The sequence below is a fragment of the Lolium perenne genome, chromosome 2 (assembly GCF_019359855.2).
Source record: "Lolium perenne isolate Kyuss_39 chromosome 2, Kyuss_2.0, whole genome shotgun sequence".
NCBI classification, from domain to species: domain Eukaryota; kingdom Viridiplantae; phylum Streptophyta; class Magnoliopsida; order Poales; family Poaceae; genus Lolium; species Lolium perenne.
The window spans coordinates 11784029-11805547 of record NC_067245.2 but is presented as its reverse complement, the minus strand read 5'-3'; the positions used below and the strand labels follow the sequence as shown (position 1 = coordinate 11805547).

Here is a 21519-nt window from a genome sequence, read left to right as displayed (position 1 = left end):
CTACTGGTTCGATAAACCTTGGTTTCATACTGAGGGAAAACTTGCCGCTGTACGCATCACACCTTCCTCTTGGGGTTCCCAATGGACGCGTGCTGTACGCGTATCAACCATTTTTATTGGCCAAAGATGAGGCGGGATGTGGACAGATATGTGAAGAGGTGCATTACTTGCAACAAGTCCAAGTCCAAGCTGAAGCCTCACGGTTTGTATACTCCTTTACCGGCACCTACTACACCTTGGGAGGATATTAGTATGGATTTTGTGTTGGGTTTGTCGCGTACTAAGAAAGGCCATGATTCTATATTTGTGGTAGTGGACAGATTTTCTAAGATGTCACACTTTATTGCCTACCACAAAAGCGATGATGCGTCACATATTGCTAACCTGTTTTTCAGGGAGGTTGTACGTCTACATGGAGTCCCGAAGACTATTGTTTCTGATCGTGACGTGAAGTTTATGAGCTACTTCTAGAAGACACTGTGGAGAAAGCTGGGGACGAAGCTACTTTTTAGTACCACTTTTCATCCCCAAACCGATGGTAAAAATGAAGTGGTGAATAGAACATTGTCACAACTGTTGAGATCCATGATCAAGAAGAACCTGAAGGAGTGGGAAGAGTGTTTGCCGCATGTGGAGTTTGCTTACAACAGGGCGGTACATTCTACCACATAGCTGTGTCCTTTTGAGGTGGTGTATGGTTTTAAACCCATTACTCCACTCGACTTGTTGCCTTTGCCCATACATGAGAGAGTTAATATGGAGGCATCCAAGATGGCAGATTTTGTACGGAAGATACATGTGAAGACTAAAGAGTTGATAGAAAAGAAAGGCAAGAGCAATGATGCAAGGATGAACAAGAAGCGCAAGGAGATGTTGTTCAAGCCTGGTGATATGGTCTGGGTACATTTTCGCAAGGATAGGTTCCCGAACCTACGGAAGTCCAAGTTGCTTCCTCGTGGTGCTGGTCCTTACAAAGTGCTTGCCAAGATCAATGATAATGCATACTCAATAGATCTTCCACTTGATGAGTTTGGTGTCAGTAATTCTTTCAATGTTGCTGATTTGATACCATATGACGGAGAAGACCTTGGAGCGTCGAAGTCGACACCTTTTGAAGGGGGAGATGATGAGGACATCCCTACCTCACTACTACCTCCGTCATTACCAACTGAAGATGAACCTGCTGTGAAGCTCAAGTCCAATAAAGTTCGGATTGGACCTATTACAAGGGCTCGTGCGAAGCTACTTAAACAACAGGTGAACTTGTTCCTAAACAATACTTTGATTGATGAGAACTTTATACTGCCTAAGTCCTGTTATTTATGTATCATCAGATATGAAGAGGAGACAAGCATCACACGAGGAGGAGAGGAGCAGCTGGACGTGAAGAAGGACGTCAAGATGGACGTGGAGCTGGACATGAAGAAATCCCATGGACGCGCGAGGGAGGAGCGGGAGGCATGCGCGAGAGGGAAAGACGCAGTCCAGGCCGACCCAGCACCCGGTCAGACCGACCGCCACGCCGGCGCGCCCGGTCCCTGGCCCGGTCCGACCGGGCGGCACGCCGGATTCACCCCGGCGCCAACCGGGCTTTTCGCTGACGTAGACCGAGCGGGGTACTGAGCCGAAAACCCTGCGCCCGGTCGGCACCCGGTCCCTGGCCCGGTTTCGACCGGCCAGCCCGGTCCCAGGCCCGGTCGACCGGCCCCCTGACCGGCCGTGTCCGAGTCTGTCTCGACCAGATCTATTCTGGGTCGGTTATTTTCGTACTTTTTCGACCTGAGGTCGTCCCGAACACATATATAAGTGCTCAGGACACCCCACAAGTTGCTTTAGACCATGTTTAAGATAAACCTAGTTCTTAGTTGTTTGCTCTGGAAAACTATTGAATCCCCTACACTATATTGCTTGATATTGTGTAGATCTGAAAGTTTTGTGTGATCTGCTGTTCCATTGAGAATTAGACGGTTGCAACTTACCGCTTTGTGGTCGGCGGCTACGTGCGTAAGTGTGTGGAGTTGCGAATATCTTGCAGGGTTGAGAGCTGTTGCATTGGCGACAGGGACCAATCGAGAGATCTCGTTGCGTCATACAAGTTATCATCCACTTCATCAAGTTACCTCCGCTGCAATCACGCCGTGATCATCATCACCACCGTTGCGTACTGAGAAGATCGGGCCACCCCTTATCACTACATCAATTCGATAGAGACATGTAACAAAGTACACACATGGTCAAATTCATCATCATGAAGCAATCTCAGCCTGCTTACTTCCTTCATCATCTCAAAACTAATGGCACATATGTCTGGTACAGTAATGAGGTACATATTTGTGAACACACTCCTATAAAAACCTCTCTAATGCTGGAATCCACATGTGGCAAAGTCATTCCTGTAAAATGAAATTAACATAAAGGGATAATTCCGGATAGCAACCATATTTCATGGGAAACCACACACATACAAGGAATATAACAAAATTATTTTATGTTACCATTCTTGTTATGTGCTTTCAGTTGGAACACATACTCTGTCCTATCGACAGGCTTCTCTTCCTGCACATCTTCCCATCTTGATCATATTCTTCATTATTTTTGATTAATTTGAAGGTCACAAAGTACAAAAGGAATTCTAGAATGGTTCTCTTATGTATGTAACATCTTCTCTTTTCACTAGGAAAAACTCAAACCTATGGTCTGCAGCCATACAAGGTAGCCACTTATCGGCATAGTTGTCGAGTCTTGCCTTGAAATGACAAGGAACAGTCTGACAAGAAAAAATAAAAACAGATGATTATGTCTATGCATATTTAACACACAAATTAATATTAAAGTGAAGCCAAATGTATCAAAGCTAAATGAATTTAAATAACATATATACATTTGAAGTTGTGGAAAACTAACAAGTTAAAATGAAGAAGCATATTTTATTATAATATAAAAATATTCTAACATAAATCACTGGAGGTATATAATAAGCATTTGGAGCATACCAGATTTGGAGCATACCGAAGAGCTAAATAAAGTAAAATACATATAGTCCAACGAACTAAAGAATAACTTCAGTAACCTGACACAAACTAATGAACCGAGCCACTAAATCGAGATAATCAACTGGATGAACTAGGTTAAGATAAGTCACTAAAATAAATACGACCTAAATTGAACATACTAGAGTAACTTGGGGAACTAGTTAAGATCAAATTACTCACCACAATGTTGTGGAAGTGTGAGAGGTTCATGACCATGGTGAACGAATCTGCCTTTCTTTTTTACTGATGGCAGGAATGATAGATCTCCATCACTGAAATACAACAGAATACATAAAATTAGAACAACATTGTGAGAAAAAAATAGAAAAATAAGAGCTAGAAAATCCTAAATGAAATGGAGAAAAAACAAAGAGGAACAAATCTCACATCAACCTAGTGTGCGAACTAGACATAATGAAATGCAGCAACACAATCTACTTCGTCGTATGAAGAAATGTAGAGAGGATTGGAAAAATCCAGAGATAAATCCAGAGGAGTAAGAACTGTGTTGTACGGTCACTCGAATTTGCTGGTGAACAGAGCCGCTTTCAAATTTGACCTAGGCGACCGTGTCTAGTGCCAGCCGTCTTAGGGCAACCAATATTTGAGGCGATTTCTATTTATAACCGCCTAAGCGACACCCATGAGACGGTTGTTGATACTGTCCGACTCCAAACTGACCATTTTTAGAAGCATGTAGTATTCTAGGCCGATTCTAAAAGTTTTAGAGACGGGTTGTTACTCTTATCTGTCTGGAGTTTTTTTGCAGATCCGGCTTCCAAAAAACTTGGATGAAACTGGCTGAACATGCCGTCTCTAAGTATCGAATTTGTACTAGTGCGAAAACCCATAAACTACAACCGTGTCCCAATTCTTAATTTGCATGGTTGGAAATAAAATGTGGTTAATTGAAAACAATACATATATTCTCGAAAAAAGAAAAAATGGAGTAACCTGCCACGCAAGCATATATAGGCGAACCTCCATTTGAACCTTGAAACACGGACTGGGTGTTCCAAGGTTGCTTTAAAATGAATTGGATCTTCAGTTAGAAGTTTTATTAGCAGTCCCATGTTTTTTCTGCTGCACCAGATTAAACAGATTGACTTGTTGATTTCTACTGCAGGTTTATGCGCGCTATTTAATTAATCAAACTTTCTCTTAACTGACGTTACGAAAAAGTGTATTTAGCTAACAAGGATTGTTCTAGAGAGAAGGGTTCCCACATAAGCATATAGCAAAAATTTGTATAGAAATAAACTTTAGCTTTATGGGGGTCATTAGTTAGATGTACCACAACATAAACACGCAATCGAAACCATGAAACAACAATTAAAATATGGAAGTAGAATAATTTGCCTCTCAAAAAGCGTACATCTCTCGAACCATGAAGCATGAACTAACAAAAAGTACTGGACTGAAACTAAAATAAATACATATTACATGGTTTATATGTAATTATTGGTAGGCTCTGTTATCCTTCTTGCTAAATACCACCTTGAACATGAACCTCAAAATTAACCAACAAGACGAGGAAATTAAGCAGAAACAACGTTGCACACCAGCTTAATAACACATGAGCTGAACATTGTATTGCCTCCATTGCTCGAGCAAGCTGGATAAAGCTAGACCATTGCATTGTTCTTCTTGTTGATGATCTCCTGAATAATAGGGCTGAGAACATCTAGTGTGATTGGTTTGGGCACAAATACATCAGCACCAGCGCTCATGAACGCCTCCATGGCATTACAATCAACCGAAACCCCAACAATCTTCACATCAGTTTCTCCGATAGCACGAATCTTCTCAACTGCCTGTCAGGTAACACAAGAAATAATTTGGTATGAGATCGATATTAAAGCAACACAAGTATATACTTTATGTCAACAAACAGGATACTAATTAAAGCACCTCCAGGCCATTCATTACGGGCATCTCCTTCTCACACAGAACAATATCAAACTTTTTCCCCTCAAGGAACAAATCCACAGCTTCTTTCCCAGTCTTTGCCACAGTAGTTTCACAGTGAAACATGTGCAGTATCGCGGAGTGAAACAAGGTTTCTACTGCGGCATCCTCAACAAGCACTAGTGGAAAACGGGGCAATAGGCCCGGTCCATTTGGGCCTTTAGACCCGGTTCCCGAACCGGGACCAACTAGGCGGGACTAAAGGGGGTACCCTTTAGTCCCGGTTCAAAGATAAACCGGGCCTAAAGGCCTCGACACGTGGTGCGGCCAGGGAGCTCGCGGTAGAAGGGCTTTGGTCCCGGTTCGTGGTACGAACCGGGCCTATGTTTCTCTGCCGCGGCAGAGAATTGCTATTTCTCTGCCGCGGCACAGATTTGGGCTGTACCAGCGTTTCTCTGCCGCGGCAGAGAAACAGGGCGTTTCTCTGCCGCGGCAGAGTTTCAGCAATGCATATATATATCATTCAAGAAACCACAAAAAATCGTCATGAATATATATAGACATCGTCAACAGTACACGACATAGTCAACACAGTACACGTAATGCATGCATATTTACAATACAACATGTCCTGAACGAATATCCTCCGCCGTCACGATCTTCCGATAGTGCTCTCCACCTGGGGTAAGGACCTCGGTAATAAAGAATCCCGCGATTTCCTCTTGAATTGCTTTTATTTGATCCGCTGTTATGAGAGTGTCCCGCAGGCGTGTCATCTATATTTAAAAAAGGAGATCAATACATGAATGGAACTCAATACAATAGATGGTACTAATTAAGATTAATTGTGAAAATTTGTTATCGTACACGAGTGTGGTGTATTTGGGCATCCCCACCCTTGGGACAGGACATGTCACGCATGAAGGTGCAGACGTAGTATCCACATAAGTTATTCCCTTGTTCCTGCCTCATACACTTTACGAAAAAATAGTTCGATCAAACTAATAATCAAGCATCGTATTGAAAGTAAATATCATATATAAAGTTTCACGGACATAGCTATATATATAGTACTACTTACAGGGGTAATCTCTAAATGTAAGCTCCGGTTTCCATTCACCGGAACAGTATTGATGAACCGTTTCCAAGCCCTGCCCGGCAAAAAATAATGAGTAAATGAGTAATTGATTAGTTGATGATATCTTCGAATTAGAGCAGATGAAGATGCCAATACGAAATTGATTGAAACTACCTCTGGAGGATGGCAGCCATGTCCGCCCATTCCGCATATTCTTTACGTTTCGAGTCCATGACGTTTACGACTCCAAGGTGAAGATCAATGATTAGGAGAATAAAGTGGAAACTGCACAAGCATAGCTCAATGATTACGAGAATAAAGTGGAAGGTGCACAAGCATAATGTATGTTATATATAACACTCACTTGAAGTTGTAGGGAAAGAATATATCCTCTTTGTCTGCTTGCTTCTCTAAAAACATTACGATGTTGTCCTCTGTGTCCTTGGGGTACCGTCGAACCGTAACTTCATGAACTGTGTTTGGGTCTATGAACCCCAGCGGTAGGGGCTTGCCTCTTTTGTATTCCAGCTTCTTCATTCTGCATAATTAAATGTATAGCGTACACAAAGAATATAATGAGGATAATTGTTAGTGCAAATGAATGAGCTACAAACTTAATTACACAAATAAATCACTTACAGGCGTAACAAGCGATGACAACTTTGTCGAGGCGTCTTGATTGAATAAGCTGAAACAGTTCTTCTAACTCAATGTTTATCTCGTCTTCCCCGGAAGTAATGCTCATCTCTAAGATACACCGTGATGTAGCTTTCACATCTTCGACAGGGCTTTCAGGTACCGGTCATGCAACCTTCGCATCCGAGTCCCTAGACGCGCGAGCTCGCAGTGTTTGACGAGATCAGATCCGTATCTATACTTGTTTACCACTTGAGCCGTTGGATAGTAATCTTCGTACTCAAGCGATGCTCCACTGAGCTCTAGACGCCCGTTCGATCAGAGATGACGTCTCTGTATCATTATATGGCTCCACGATGAAGTGGGGTGCGGCACAGAATGTCCTGCTGTCCAAGCTGGGCGACTTTTTTGCTTCTTTGCTCGCTCTAGAGGACTGTCCAAGAGAGCGGTCATAATCAGCTCTCAGCTCAGGTCTCTTCATTCTCGTCTCGGCAAAGTGCTTCACTGTCTGCGGTGGAATAAACATCTTCTTCGGCGCAGTTGCAAGAAACGCCTTTTGCTCTTCAGTCTGCTCATGTGGCAACAACTCTGGAGTCTGTTCCCTCATTGGAGTTGATGATCTCTTCGGAGCTGTAGGAGGTGCCGCGGACCGCTTCCTCTTTTGCTTAGGTGGAAGCGGCGGAGTCTCCTGACGAGGAGGAGGAGGCGGCGGAGTATTTTCACGCGGAGGAGACTGGTCATGGATAGGGGAATCATCATCGCGCAGAGGAGAATCATCACGCGGAGGAGACTGCACAGGTGGCGGAGGAGGCGGAGGTGGCCTGCTTGTTGGCTTCTCACCTGGAAACACAATGTTCTCCTTCCGCCATTGCACGGTGGTTCTACGGGCTTCTCCCAGTTCTTTGATTTCCCCATCTTCACCTGCAGGGTGCTCAAGCACCAACCCCTCATACTCTCTCAACACTTCATCCACCATCACAACAGCAAAGTCGTCTTGGACCGGACGGCAATGGTAAGACCTTGTAGGTAAGAGGATGCCGACCGCCGCCTTGAAGGATAGGTTGAAAACTTTAACATGCAGCTCACAAGGACGGCTCTCAGTGAGATCATCCACGGGGGGGTAGCGAGGAGGCTCGACCACCTGGTCATCATCATCATCATTATCCACCTGCTGAGAGGAAGCCACGCTGCTTTTCCGGTGTGGTTGAGATTGCAGCGGGGCGATGGCATTGAGCAGTGCAGGATCTACAGCCTGCCCCCGAGCCATCTGAGATGCGATCCTCCGTTATGAGAGTGTCCCGCAGGCGTATCATCTATATAAAAAAGAAGATCGATATATATGAATGGAACTCAATACAATTGATGGTAATAAAATAAGATTAATTGTGAAAAATTGTTCACGTACACGAGTGGCGTGTATAGCCTCCTCCGCATCCCTGTGACAGGCCATCTGACGAATGAACTCGCAGACGTAGTATCCACATAAGTTATTCCCGGGTTCCTGTTTCAAACACTTTACAAAAAAGTAGTTCGATCAAGCTAATTAATAATCAAGCATCGTATTGAAAGAAAGTATCAAAGAGATTCACGAACATAGCTATATATATATATATATATATATCGACGCGGATTTTCTAACCGCATGGCTAGCTGTGCATAGGCCGGCTGCCGTTGGATAAAGGGAGCATGTGTTCTGACGCTAGTAGATTGGCTCCCTGTTGTTGTGCTGAGTTAACGATGTTAGCTTCTGCCGTCTGGGCGCATGTGGCAGGACATGCACGCGAAGCTAAGCAAAAACATCATGCGTAGAAACTCTAAATGATGGAGTGACTTGAATTCTGCACGGTTTTGTTGAGACTATTCAAGTGCATGTCATTCTTTTGCTCTCATCAGTGATGGCCACATGCTTCTCCGTATGGTTTGGCTGATCAGTAGGTTCTCAGAATCTTAGCTATGGAGTACATTTTTGTTGCCACGCAAATGATACAAGTTGACACGACCAGATAGATATTTTCGCTAGCTTCATAAGACCATTTTCTGGCTAGTGTTTCATCCACTGTATTTCATAACAATGAAACCAACTGAAAAAACAAACTGAAAAAACAATTGAACCAACTGAAAAAACAAACTGATTTCATAACATAGAACGATTTACATGGAAGCGTGCACCCATAAGACAGTAATCAATCATTGCTTAACAAGATACATTAATTTGTTCCAGTACCCTATCCAAGTTACATCAAGGTTCTCCAACTACGGAGGCCTCCTCGTTCTCAGTCATAAAACTCGTGCTTGGAGTAGCGATCGTGAAGATAGTACCAGCTGCTATCCCTAGCAACATTGTCGGTCAATCCCATGTCCACAATAGGAGAACCACCACGGCTACTGCCATCGCTGGCCTTGACGCCGGTGAAGCGAACTCCATGCGGCGCACATAGTAGATGAGCAGGATGGTGCAGGTGTATGAGGCCATGGTATGCACAGCGACCAACAATTGTCCGCCACACAGGTACAGGGAAGCAAGCACGGTGAAAGCCATCATTGTCCAGAACCAGGCGGGCACCATGTCTGAAAGGAAACTCAAATTCAGCCGAACAGCTACTGTAAATCAGTAAACAAGAACAAGCTTTGATTCAATTGATTACCTGACTGATTGTTTTGGTTGTGCAAATTTTTACATTAATGACTCCATTAGCTTCAGTACCAGATACATTAGCTTCAGTAAAAGATTGTCAGCTGATCCAAAAAAATATTTGTCTCCAAAAAAGCAAAACTCAGTCAAGTGAGAGAAAGGGATTACATCACATTTGGATCCAAAATTGTTGGAGCTGGAGCAACAGCAGACTCTCATTCTAGCTTTTCCCCAAAACAGCACGTCAAACAAACAAATCCAATTCGGATTTTTCCATTCAGCACGATATGAAGGGAAAATCAATATGTTGCCTAGCATCTACCAGTGAATAATTGAGGTGGATCGTGAGCAATAGAAACAATCCTATTGTCTGTGAAACCACTATCATTCACAAAACCCAGAGAAACAACCAATCTTCACTGCGCTATGATTGTTCATGGTCTCCACTGCGTCCTTACTAAACCAAACAAAAACTGACATTAACGCTGCCAAATAATGATTCCAAAATGCTAATTGGGGTTGGATCATGGCCAGATTGGGAGAGCTCGTTCACCCCCAGATTGCCTCCAAGCTCGTTCACGTCAAGAAGGCACACTCCAATACTAGAAAGATGACAATAAGCCCATGGAGTACTAAGCTAGAGGAGCATCTGGTTGATTAAAGTGAATTCAGAGATCATCTTCACTACACTACTACTCCAGATTGAAGTTAATTTCAAAGTACATGAATGGGTATTTTACGGAGAATACTCAACAGGTTGTACAATTACACTGAATTGCATTCTCAACAAGTTGTACAATTAGACAGAATTTAAAAGTGGGATTTATTCCGACTGTAATGTCAGCATCGTTTATACAGACTGTAATGTAAGCAAGAAGTATACACTGCAGTATCTAATAGGGATCGAGTGCACAAGCTAGCTAGCTTCTCATTCACCATAGTATATACTGCAGTATTCAGGGAGTATTATTTTTATGGCACAAGCACGAGACGACCAAACTACCATTACACTGTTGACCGGAGTAGCGGATAATTATACTGCTTCCTTACAAATCGTATGAATCCTGACAGCGAAACCAAAAAAAACCCACATGAACTCTAACATTAGGCGAATTGTGTTTAAGTCTGGCCCTAAATTATTGCAGATAATGGAGAACTCGAGGTTGGAATGGAGGTGACTCACCGAAGAGGAAGTCTCCAAGGCTGCCGTTTGAAAAGTACGGGTATACGAGCATCTTGTGCGGGTATACGAGCATCTTGTGCCCGGCTCCGGCCCCGGCAGCAGAGGAGGCGTATCAGCTGAGGAGGGAGACCAGGTTCCGGAGCTACACATTGAGCAGCAGCCTCACCTTGGAGAGTATCTCCCGTGCCCCTTGCAGCGATTCCAGGTTGCGGCCGGAGAAGCCGGTGATGGCGGGCTCCAGCACGAGCATGTCGATGAAGATGCTCCACTGGTCCTCCTGTCCCGACACGCCGGCGCAATCATCGTCGTTCCCACAGATCCAATGTGGAAAAATACATGGAAACGGGATTCTTCCAGGGAAAAAAAGCGGTGGTGGGGAGCGACCTGCGGGGAGAAAAGAGGTTGTGGAGAGAGGGATGGTAGGGGCGGCGCCGATGCAGGTCGGGCCATGGAAGAGCGGCGGCGGCGAGGATGCGGTGAGAACAGAAAATGGCAAGATTGGGACGGCAGCTTGCCGTGCGTGCTTATCCCACCTGCTTTTTTTTGAGGCACTTATCCCACCTGCTGATGCTACATAATGGCGCATGCCTTGTTCCCTAGCTGTGCTGTGGGGCCAGGGCTGCTAACCGTGCCGTGTGGATATGACGCTTGCTCGAAGGCAGCAGGTGGCCAGGTTCTACGTGGTGAAGCAAAATCATTGAGTTGCCTATGTGCTCGGTCTGACGGCGTCTGCATGGCGTTTGCTTTGAACTCCAACGAATCCTGCTCCCTATATCATCTGTGTGGTGAATCAACGGTTGTTACCCCATGGGTAGCTAGCCATGTGGGCATCTGGCTATTTTCCATATATATATATATATATATATATATATATATATATATAGTACTACTTACAGGGTAATCTTTAAATGTAAGCTCCGGTTTCCATTTACCCGAAACAGTATTGATGAACCGTTTCCAAGCCCTGCCCGACAAATAAAAAATGAGTAAATGAGTTATTGATTAGTTGATGATATCGTCGAATGAAAACAGATGAAGATGCCGATACGAAATTGATTGAAGTTACCTCTGGAGCAGGGCAGCCATGTTCGCCCATTCCGCATATTCTTCATGTTTCGATTCCATGACAAGTACGACTCCTTTCTTAAGCTCAATGATTAGGAGAATAAAGTGGAAGCTGCACAAGCATAGCTCAATGATTAATTAAGAGAATAAAGTTGAAACTTCTCCACTAGTGAGAGCACGCTCCGGTGCTCCACCAGCGCGGAATGAACCGGGACCAATGCCCCCATTGGTTCCGGTTTGGTTCAAAACGGTGACATTTGCTCCCAGGGCCTTGAGACAAAAGGCCTCTTCTCCACTAGTGAGAGCACTTCTGCTCCGGTGCTCCACCCTTGGCAAAACTATGGCCGCGACAAAACTAGTGCGGTGGAGATATTCCCATACCCCTTTGTAAGCGGGGCATGATCGTAAAAAAAAATGACATGTATGTACAACCCTATAGTGGCCCGTATGGCCCGCGTTGTCTTGTACGAGTAATTTATACACGTATGGCGTACTAATACGGTCACGTACGTGTGTGACATCATGTGTACCGAGTAGGAGAACCTGATCATGGCCGCACACTCAACCTGACCGTTCCAACACCTCGATAGGATAGAGCGGAGACCCTAACCCTAGCCTCGCCAGGAACAGAGGGTACCCTCCATCGATGGAATGAAGGATCTGGAGCGGCCACAATATCACCGGCGATAGCGAAGACGATCGATGCGCGTATCACCCTTAATTAGCAGGATCCCTGCCGGTGCAGTGATTTTGTCGTCCAGCGGCACCGTCGTCAGATCCCAGCGGATGCGTACGCCGCTAGCAGGTTTGAAAACCACACATGCACGACATGGAACGGTAGTTAGGCAGTTGGGATGGTTATGTGGTCACATGACATCTTTTTAATAACATGGCGTATAAACACCGTGGGGTGTATACTGACGGGTATACATGGACTAGATAATAATTTCTGCGGGCCTAGGTAGGAAAAAAATGAATACAACTCCTCAACTTCGGTTAGGGAGGAGCACTGAAGCAACGCTCATCTAATAGTTACTTATATTCTCTATGGACAGATGTTTAAATTACACATGGAAACTGCTATGAAATGAAGATTGAGAATTAAGAGCATCGTGTGATTCCCATGTTGACGGGTAAGCTAATTTTCTAACGCTTGTACAATGTTTTTGTACATATTGTCGTGCTTTTGGTGGCGTAGTATCTATACCTTGTGGTTAAGACTTAAGAGATACACTCTCACTAGTATAAAACATGCCTTCACATACTGTTGAAATGGCTTGCCACACATTGTAAACCTTACCATCATTATGTAAGGGTGGGTAATGCTGCTCTAAGCCATGTACGACGGGATCACCTGTCGCATAAAGTTTGTTTCAGTGAATCACTTGCAATACGAAGGACCATCACAAACATTATTTCATAGCCTAGTGTCTGCATTTTTGCTGATCGCAAACGAACTTATTATAAATCTTTACTTCCTCTAAGGAAGCTAATTATGAAATTAATGCAAAACTTTAGAATTTAAAACTAATATACGTGCATGAAATAAAATATGGTAAAAACGTTATGATAAATTACAAGGTATTATAGATCTATCAAAGATTGGAATCAACCCTGGTGGGATCAAATAATCCCTTGTGATTATTTGATACCGTGGTATTATGTCTAAGGTGCAGAGATGGCATTGGAGACAGCAACATGGAGCTTCTTGTTAACTTCCTCCAAAGCGGAAATGCGGCAGATATACTTATGTTAGTGCGCATAGTGTATATTGCATCCACAAACCTCCCTATCATACTATTGAGCTCATTTTTTCTTCTACGGGTTCAAGAGACGGCAGCGCACCACCTCCATGAGGGGCTTAGGGTTGATGAGATCATGCAGGTTAGCACGATACTTTGGATACCAAACGAACAGAAGACTAGATTTTACCCAGCTTCAGGGCCCTTGATGAGGTAAAACCCTTACTCCTGCTTATCTGATATTTGATTATCGATAAAAAAAGTTACAATGGGGCAGCCGATAGACTGCGTGGAGGTGATCTCGCAGGGTTTCGGTGTAGGTATCTCTATGATCCTGCAGGCCCTCTCCTAGCCTTTATATAGGAGGCCAGGTCCCGAGAGTCCTGCACAGATCCGACTAAATTACAACAAGGTCTAATCTATCTTTCTTTTAAGCGATGCATCCTTACCTTGTCCGTCAAGGATTCACCTCCTTCCTTATTGCCACCGCTGCAACCGACGCACTGGTCCTTCATGGGCTGCGATGATCAACATGGGCCCCTGTTGGGCCAGAGGAGGTAGGCTAATGTCGGTTACCCGAAGGGTAATGTGCACATCACCTGGTGGATCATTTCTTCCTTCTAAGATGCTTCTAGAAAACGGAGGTGCTGCTTAGTCTTCGGGACCAGCTTCACTGGGACAAAAGGCGCATAAGAGAAGTAGAATCACTAGTCATCTTGTGGCTTCACGCTCATACGACCGTTCTTGGTGAACATCTTTGTTGTGAATGTGTGCGCACTGGTCTCCTCGCAGGTACTTGCATCAACTTGTGGAGATCTCTTACGTTTTGGTAGAGGATAGTTGGTGGTGATGATCTTGACTGTCTCTACATGTCCTTTCACATGCGGCTTCTTTGCTTCTTCTTCATCATCAGGCTTCACCATAGAAAGGAACTCTGGTTGTTGCCAACCATTCATGACCTTATTGAAGAGGACATCATAGTCACGATCATCGTCAGGGTCATGCGAATCTTCATCATCAACATCATACGAGTCGTAGGAGTACTGCTTATTCTTGGGGCTGAGGCCTTGCGCTTCGCGGTCTTTGGTCTCAATGGAATCATTTTGGAAGTTGTCCAATGAAGGATCCATGAGACCTATAGGCTTGCCATTGCCTGGAACATGGTAGATCATCTCGTATGTTAGATTTGTGGATATAAGAATAAGAACCTTTGGGAGAGTTTATGAGGGGTTAGGAACAGGAAAACCACGACATCTTAGAAGGAAGGGATTGACGAGGTGTAACCTCGGCAATGTCCATGGTTATAGACTTGGGGATGATTTTGTCAGCTTATCAGAAAAAACAAGGTGGTCCGATGTTATTGATGGAAGAATACAAAGTCGCCGAATCGGTAGAATAGATCTAGGGTTATAGCGATTGTGCTACGAGCTGGTCTAGCCCTTCCCATTGATTCCTCCTGGCCTTTATATGAGAGTCAAGGTACTAGAGTCAAGTCTAGGTTGGTTAGGAATAAGCCTATGCCAATCTCGGCTACTTGATGGGCCTTAACTTGCTACTCATGTATGGTTTCTGGGCTTCGGGTGCTTTTAGATCCTTTATTTTATGGGCTTCATGGGCTCCTTCCTGGATCCATACCATGGAAGCCAAAGTTGCAAACCTAGTAAGTTATCCACATGCCAGGGATCAACTCCTTTCACGATGATGCGGGATTGGAAGTGCTGCCACGATGCAACGATGGAGGACAGGCAAAGGGGAAGGCAGTGCTCGCCTAGGGAAGCCTGGGAGACTATGGAAGTAACCCGAGGGATGGCACAATGACACATGATTGCTCACCTCACTCGACAGATATGGAATGTAGGGGATGAAGACATGGTTAGGGCGAGTCTCGCAACAGAAACCCCGACCACCACGAATGAGCTCGATGACGTTCCATTGGTGTCTCCTAGCAAGAATTGGGGCGGCGGTGAGGCAGAGACGAACAGAGAGAGAGATAGATAAGTGACAACGGCATACTCAACCTCCCTCTTCCCGGATGAAAAACCGAGATGTTTCTGCTTGTTCTATGCGTAAGAAAGATAGAGAAAGGTAGAGCCTCGATACTCTGGCAATAATGGAGGGAGGAGGAGGAGAGTGTGGTGAGCATAGGAGGGGTGAAGCAGATTAGGGTCGAGTTAAAAAAAGAGCAGGGAGTGGTGCATGGTGGGTGCAAGTATGGCTCGACAGCGATGCGTTCGCGAACGCAATCGGGAAGGATGGAGGTGCGGACATGCACGGTGATGGGTTTGGAATTTCAAGTGACTGAAGGGAAAGAAAAACGTGTGCTGGAATGGTCGGGATGCGGCGATGTTTGAGCATGGACACAAGTGTTGATTTAAATATAACTATGCGGCACTGGACTAGAAAACGAGCTAGGATACCGGATAGGGTTAGTATGAGGTTCCGTGCAGATCTAGATCTCTGGAAAGGACATGAGAGGGGAGGGTGTTCGGGAACATACCGACATGCCATGGTCATGGTGATCACTAGCAGACGAGCACGTGCAAGACTGTGTGGGGAAGGGCTGTGATCGGGAGCGTGCGTGATGCATAATGCAGGGGTCTAGTACCTCACTATCGCATTCTCGACAGCATGTGAGGTTTGTTGTTGTCTACCCAATATTTGGATGACCATCGGGGAGAGAAAATAGGAGAGGGGGCTGCAGCATTCTACTCTGTGTCCCTAGAGTCTCGGGCCGTGGTGGTGAGCTGCACAGGTTCTAGAGGATAGTTGTGGGTTAGGAGAGGTGTTGGAAAGGAGGGAGAGAGGTTCCCTGAATCTAGGGAGCACAATGTTGCTTTGGAAAGGAGTGGTGGAGCTGCTTGGCTGTTGCGCTGGTGGGGTATAGGGAGGATAGGGAATCATAGGTGCTAAATGGCCATGCTTGGAGAAGAAAGAAGAGATAAAGGATAATGGGAATGCCATGGTCGGCGTGGCCATTTCTCCTATTTTGCGAAGAGTGACTCCCAAACTATCCAAATGGTCACTTCAGGTTAAGAGACTATCAAATTTAATGATGGCATAGTTAGGGAATGGTATAAGAATGTATTTGGATGATTTTGAGTTATATAGATGTAAGTGAAGAGTAATCATTTGACTGACAAAATGACCATCTGCCTATATTATGACTTGATACTAGAGTGATGCTATTAAATAGGTCTGAGAAGTGTATTTAGAGCATAGGAATTTCCATTCAAATTTTGGTTAGATTTGGATTCATTTTGATCACTTTATAAGAGTTGGTCCAATTTTGAATAAACGTCATTTGAGTAAGCTTTTGAAATTTTTGAGAATGGCAAGATAATATTTTGATTTAAAAGTTTTCTACTTGCATAACTAAGCGTAGTAGATTTTATCATATTTAAAATAAGAAAGAAAAAAAAAAGATTTGGCATGAGTATCATAAACATGCATTTTATTAAAAAAGGCAAATAGAATAAAGAAAAATATACTATAGAAATTATTTTTTGGTTGGAAATGAGATGATATAAAATACCACTCCCATTTCCTGTTTTATTTGAGAAAATATTTTGAGAAAGTTTGATAAAAACTAGAAAAAGTTTTGAAGATAAAAATAGAGAAGGAAAAAACATAAGATTTGGGTCATCAGGAGGGAAACCCAATTTTTTAGAATTTGAATGGTTGCCATAGGACCTTGGATTTATTTTAGAGACTTGGTTTAATGAGTCAACCATAAAAAATACAAATTAAAAAATCATTCATGCCCTCACATGCATCTACAAGAGAATTCACGTGCTACTAGTCAAGCAAAGTGACAAAGGTAAATAGATGGAGTCATCTTAAAATGTGCTCCTAAGTTCAGGTTAGTGTAGGCAAGAAGAATTAAGGCATTTAGCACGATAAAAAGTGGATATGGAATCTTCAAGATAGATTTGGAAATTGAGTTGGTCACACTGACCAATAGTACAAATCTTGGTGTTGCTATTGCATTGAAAAGTTGAGTATCTACAAGTGGGGTTTTGAGTTAAAGATATCACACAAAACATTTATAAACCTTGGTTACTATTCACATAATTTTCAAAAATAGGAATACAACCAAACATGTATTCTTCCAACTTCTGCTGTTTATTTGAAAATACGAAAAAACTATGAAAAATACTTTTGTAAAATATATTTTTGAAAATAATTGAGTGCTCATATAGAATGGGACTTATTTTTTATAAACTAGTGTTTTGAAAACAGATACCCTCTTGCAAGGAGTAGGGTTTTAGGGTTGACAGAGAGGAAACAATTGAATATGGCTCTATTTAAAAAATGTCCAAAAATACTTTGTAAGTATATTCCCACTGGCCACAATATAAAAGGATGTGCTTTTAGATAGATTGGACTATAGGCCCACTTGTAGATCCTAGATACACACAAGATATTCAAATCGTTTTATTTTAAATTGAAATAGTATTTTTCGGTCTCAAAAAATTCAGCCAAAAAATAAGTACATAGATATATATAGAGAGACTGCACGCCTGAAATTTTAGTTAAAATATGTTGTACTTTTGGAAATAAAAAAGACAAATTTCTGACAGTATATAGCCACTATATACGTGTATTTTTGTCAGAACATTTTTTTTTCAGGACAAACATTACGAGTTTTCTACCCGAACTCTCATGGATATACACACCATATATATTTATTCCCAAAATAAATTTTTGATTTTTTTCAAACTCTCAAAAGTACAAATTTTATTTTTTTTCAAAAGGAAAGCACACTCGTGCCCATGTGCACCGGATTCGTGTCCATGGATCACATATAATTATTTTTATTCTCTCTCATTCATCTTGCTAAGGACGACCTTTAACATGAACATCGAAATAAGCGGCAATGGAGGAAATTAAATAAAAACGACAATACACCCTGGCTCAACCACATATGAGCTCAACATTATATTCTCTCCATCACTCGAGCACGTTGGATGAAGCTAGACCATGGTATTGTTCTTCTTGTTGATGACCTCCTGAATAATAGCGCTGAGAACATCAAGCTTCATTGGTTTGGGCACAAATGCATCAGCACCAGCACTCATGAACACCTCCGTGGCATCATAATCGGCCGACAACCCAACAATCTTCACATCAATTTCTCCCATAGCTCGGATCTTTTCAACTGCCTGTAAGGTAACAAAGAAATAATGTTTTAGGAGACCAATATTCAAGCAACATAATATATATATATTTTAGGTACAGAAAAGGGAAACTAATTAAAGTACCTCCAGGCCATTCATTATGGGCATGTCCTTATCACATAAAACAATATCAAACTTCTTCCCCTCATGGAACAAATCCAAAGCTTCTTTCCCAGTTTTCGCCACCGTAGTCTCACAGTGAAACTTGCGCAGCTTCGTGGAGAGAATCAAGGCATCGACTGCAGTATCATCAACAAGCAGTGCCTTCACGGGGCTTCCTTGGGCGTTGGATGCCATGGTCAGCTAAACGAACTGCAAACAGAATAAATAGATCGGTTATTTCAGATCCATGAGTAATGCTTGCAACGTGATTGTTACCAGCTATTTGCAAGAAGAATCCACAAAATAATCACTCAATTACGGGGTTGCAAAATCATAAGAAATGCTGATAAAAAAATCTGGAAGATAAGCACGTGTTTTATATATCTCAGATTTATTTTTTGGAGAATCATGCTGAAAAAGCTGAAATCATCAGACGTAGCAATTCCAAGAGGTGGGAACACTTTCTTAGTGTCTGCTTGTTTATGAAAAGCTTCATCAGAGAATAATTGATGAAAAATATTTTAAAAAGTATGTACTTTGGATGAAAACAATAACAGAGAATTTGATACATATGGATATAATTTCCCAAGATTTGATTTGCCGCCTGTGGCACCCAAAACAACAACATCAGGATAACCTCAACATAGAAAAAAAAACGTAGAGAAGAACGTGGGGGGGGGGGGGGGGGTGGAATCTAGATTGCATATATGAAGATAAGGATAATAGACAGTAAGGAAAAATTACGAGAAATAGTACAAAAAATCATGTACTTTGGATGACAACAATAACAGATAATTTGGTACATATGGATAATTTCCCATGATTTGATTTGCGGCCTGTGGCACCCAAAACAACAACATCACGATAACCTTAATATAGAAAAGAAACCATGAAAATGGCAGCATGTATATATAGATGCATATACATGGCTGCCAAGGACAAGAACAAAAAACTGTGTGCTCGCTTCTGCATAGATCAAAATGCACTAGTTTCGTCCTGTAACGCATTGAACGCAGAAATCTCTATACGGATGAGAAACACCTATGCCAGAAACAAAGGAAGGAATAGGGACCTTAAAGGTAGCTAGAGCTCTTGGTGGAGGAGGACGTAGCTCTCTTGCTGCCCTTGCTGGTTGAGGCTTTGGTGTTGCGTGCCTTGAACCCCTCTATGCCCAGATATTTATAGGGAACCGAGAGGAGCAGCGTCACCATGGCCAGAATATCTCCGCCTTCCGTTTGAAAATCACGTGGATCCACACATGTAAATTTGTGCACCGCTTCACACTAAAAATTAGAAAGGGACAATCACTATTGATATATTCGACATATCTTTTGTGATTAATGATCCATCTAATTTCATGTTTGAAGAAAATGCATGTCGCCGCTGTTTACATACACATATATGCCTGCTCAAAGATTAATACATCAAAGGTTGCCGATTATGGCACCAGAGAAGATCCTCACGTATATAAGTATATCTTCTGTCTCCGTGTGTTGTGATACGCTCATAGCTGGATACCACAACGGCAGTAAGTTCAAGTATATATGGCAAGAAAGTCGTGGCCAAGATAGAGATCAGCGGCTAATCAAGCATATATACAGTAACATCCAGTATTTCGTTTTTGCGAATGCGCATTAACATCCAGTATATATTCCAGATTCATCCAAGACTGGGCCTAGTTACTACGATTGCCTGAGTTTTCTTAATTTTCCCTCTATAACTGTATCCCATATATTTGCATGGACCTAATATAAATAAACTGGCTGCTTAATGGAAATAAAATATGTGCATGAATCGGACCCAGTTAGAAATGTACTGCGATTGAGGGTGCTAAGTACAAACTAGTTTAATCCAAGAGTTGGTTATATATATATACTCTTGATGGACAGATGCTTAAATTACAAATACAAATTCCTACGAAATAAAGATTTGAAAATAGCTAAGAGAGGATCATGTGACATGCTGTCGGATATAAGTGGTCCCAACCCTTACCCCTGTAGTATACATGCGCTCACACACTTTCAGCCTACAACGACTATAACGTCAACGACGTACCTACACCTAGAAACTCTTACCGACCAACCTGCCGTTCTTCACGAAGACTTTTCGAAGACTCCCTCAACTAGAGGTACATCACCAAGACCGCAAGATCAAAATTATGCCAAGTCAATGTCGTAAACTCCAAAGCAATATGTAAACGTCATTTGGTGCATCTGTAAGCCCATCAAGTTCATCTAGTCTTGTAGTATCTTGTAATTACAATGATAGTAAAGTCTGAGAGAAGTTCTTCATGAACATGGTGTCTTTGATCAATTTTTTTAACCCAAACCCCTTGCTGAACAAACACTACAAGGATAGCGGTGGTCTATGGTGTTTTCATCATGATGCTAGGTGCATGTTTCGGCCCTAGTACCGACACGGATCTGTGATGATTCGTCCCAATTATTCGCCCGTCTGTTCGAGGGCCAAAAGCCCGGTTACACGCTACGTTTTCTTCATTTTTTCACGCAAATTCGTTGCAATTTTTGTCCCAGGCACTGAAGTCTGGTGAAACATTTTGTCCCATGCCAAAATGTTGCAGATTTCTCACGGGACATTTCGTCCCCAGTCGATCCGTTGCACGTTTCGTTGCGCATGTTTCCCGGGCCAAAACGTCAGGAATTTTATAATGTCCCAGGTTTAGAGACAATTGAGGGGTAGATTTTAGAAAGGGATGTGCATTGCATCGTAAATTACGGGGAAATTTCGCGCTTTTAAAACAAAACTGCATCGAAGGGGGACAGGTTTCTCTCTCGACATCCTACAGGGTTAGGGTTTCGAGAGTGCGATGAACTTGTTCTACTGAACTAAATTAGGGTTTTGGAGAAGAGAGAAGAGATATTGCATTACAAACTTAAGTTGCATGATTGAATTCAAATTTAAGTTGCATGATTAAATTCAACTCCAAAGTTGAATTTGAATTTC

At 42.8% G+C, this 21519-nt stretch overlaps 2 protein-coding genes and 1 long non-coding RNA gene across 3 annotated transcripts; all 3 read right to left on the bottom strand.

Annotated features, from left to right (window-relative positions):
* Positions 1–4657: 4657 nt before the first annotated feature.
* On the bottom strand, positions 4658–5066 carry LOC127328213 (two-component response regulator ORR42-like). Its single transcript, XM_071825240.1, has 2 exons — positions 4962–5066; positions 4658–4846 (listed from the first exon to the last, which is right to left on the bottom strand). Exons 1-2 carry the CDS (start codon positions 5064–5066, stop codon positions 4658–4660), a joined length of 294 nt encoding a protein of 97 aa, XP_071681341.1.
* A 3704-nt stretch (positions 5067–8770) lies between these two features.
* LOC127331160 (uncharacterized) lies at positions 8771–11336 on the bottom strand. Its single transcript, XR_007869643.2, has 2 exons — positions 9300–11336; positions 8771–9222 (listed from the first exon to the last, which is right to left on the bottom strand). It is a non-coding gene; the product is annotated as an uncharacterized lncRNA (long non-coding RNA).
* A 6913-nt stretch (positions 11337–18249) lies between these two features.
* LOC127329742 (two-component response regulator ORR42-like) lies at positions 18250–18750 on the bottom strand. The gene is made up of 2 exons (XM_051356202.1): positions 18538–18750; positions 18250–18438 (listed from the first exon to the last, which is right to left on the bottom strand). Exons 1-2 carry the CDS (start codon positions 18748–18750, stop codon positions 18250–18252), a joined length of 402 nt encoding a protein of 133 aa, XP_051212162.1.
* Positions 18751–21519: the final 2769 nt, after the last annotated feature.

Bases quoted from the DNA above. Each gene is read 5' to 3' on its own strand.
- LOC127328213 (XM_071825240.1), bottom strand. From the start codon at position 5,066: ATGTTTCACTGTGAAACTACTGTGGCAAAGACTGGGAAAGAAGCTGTG. The intron at 4,847-4,961 runs GTAATGAATGGC...GTTACCTGACAG, and splicing joins TGTGTGAGAAGGAGATGCCC to GCAGTTGAGAAGATTCGTGC.
- LOC127329742 (XM_051356202.1), bottom strand. From the start codon at position 18,750: ATGGCATCCAACGCCCAAGGAAGCCCCGTGAAGGCACTGCTTGTTGAT. The intron at 18,439-18,537 runs GTACTTTAATTA...GTTACCTTACAG, and splicing joins CCATAATGAATGGCCTGGAG to GCAGTTGAAAAGATCCGAGC.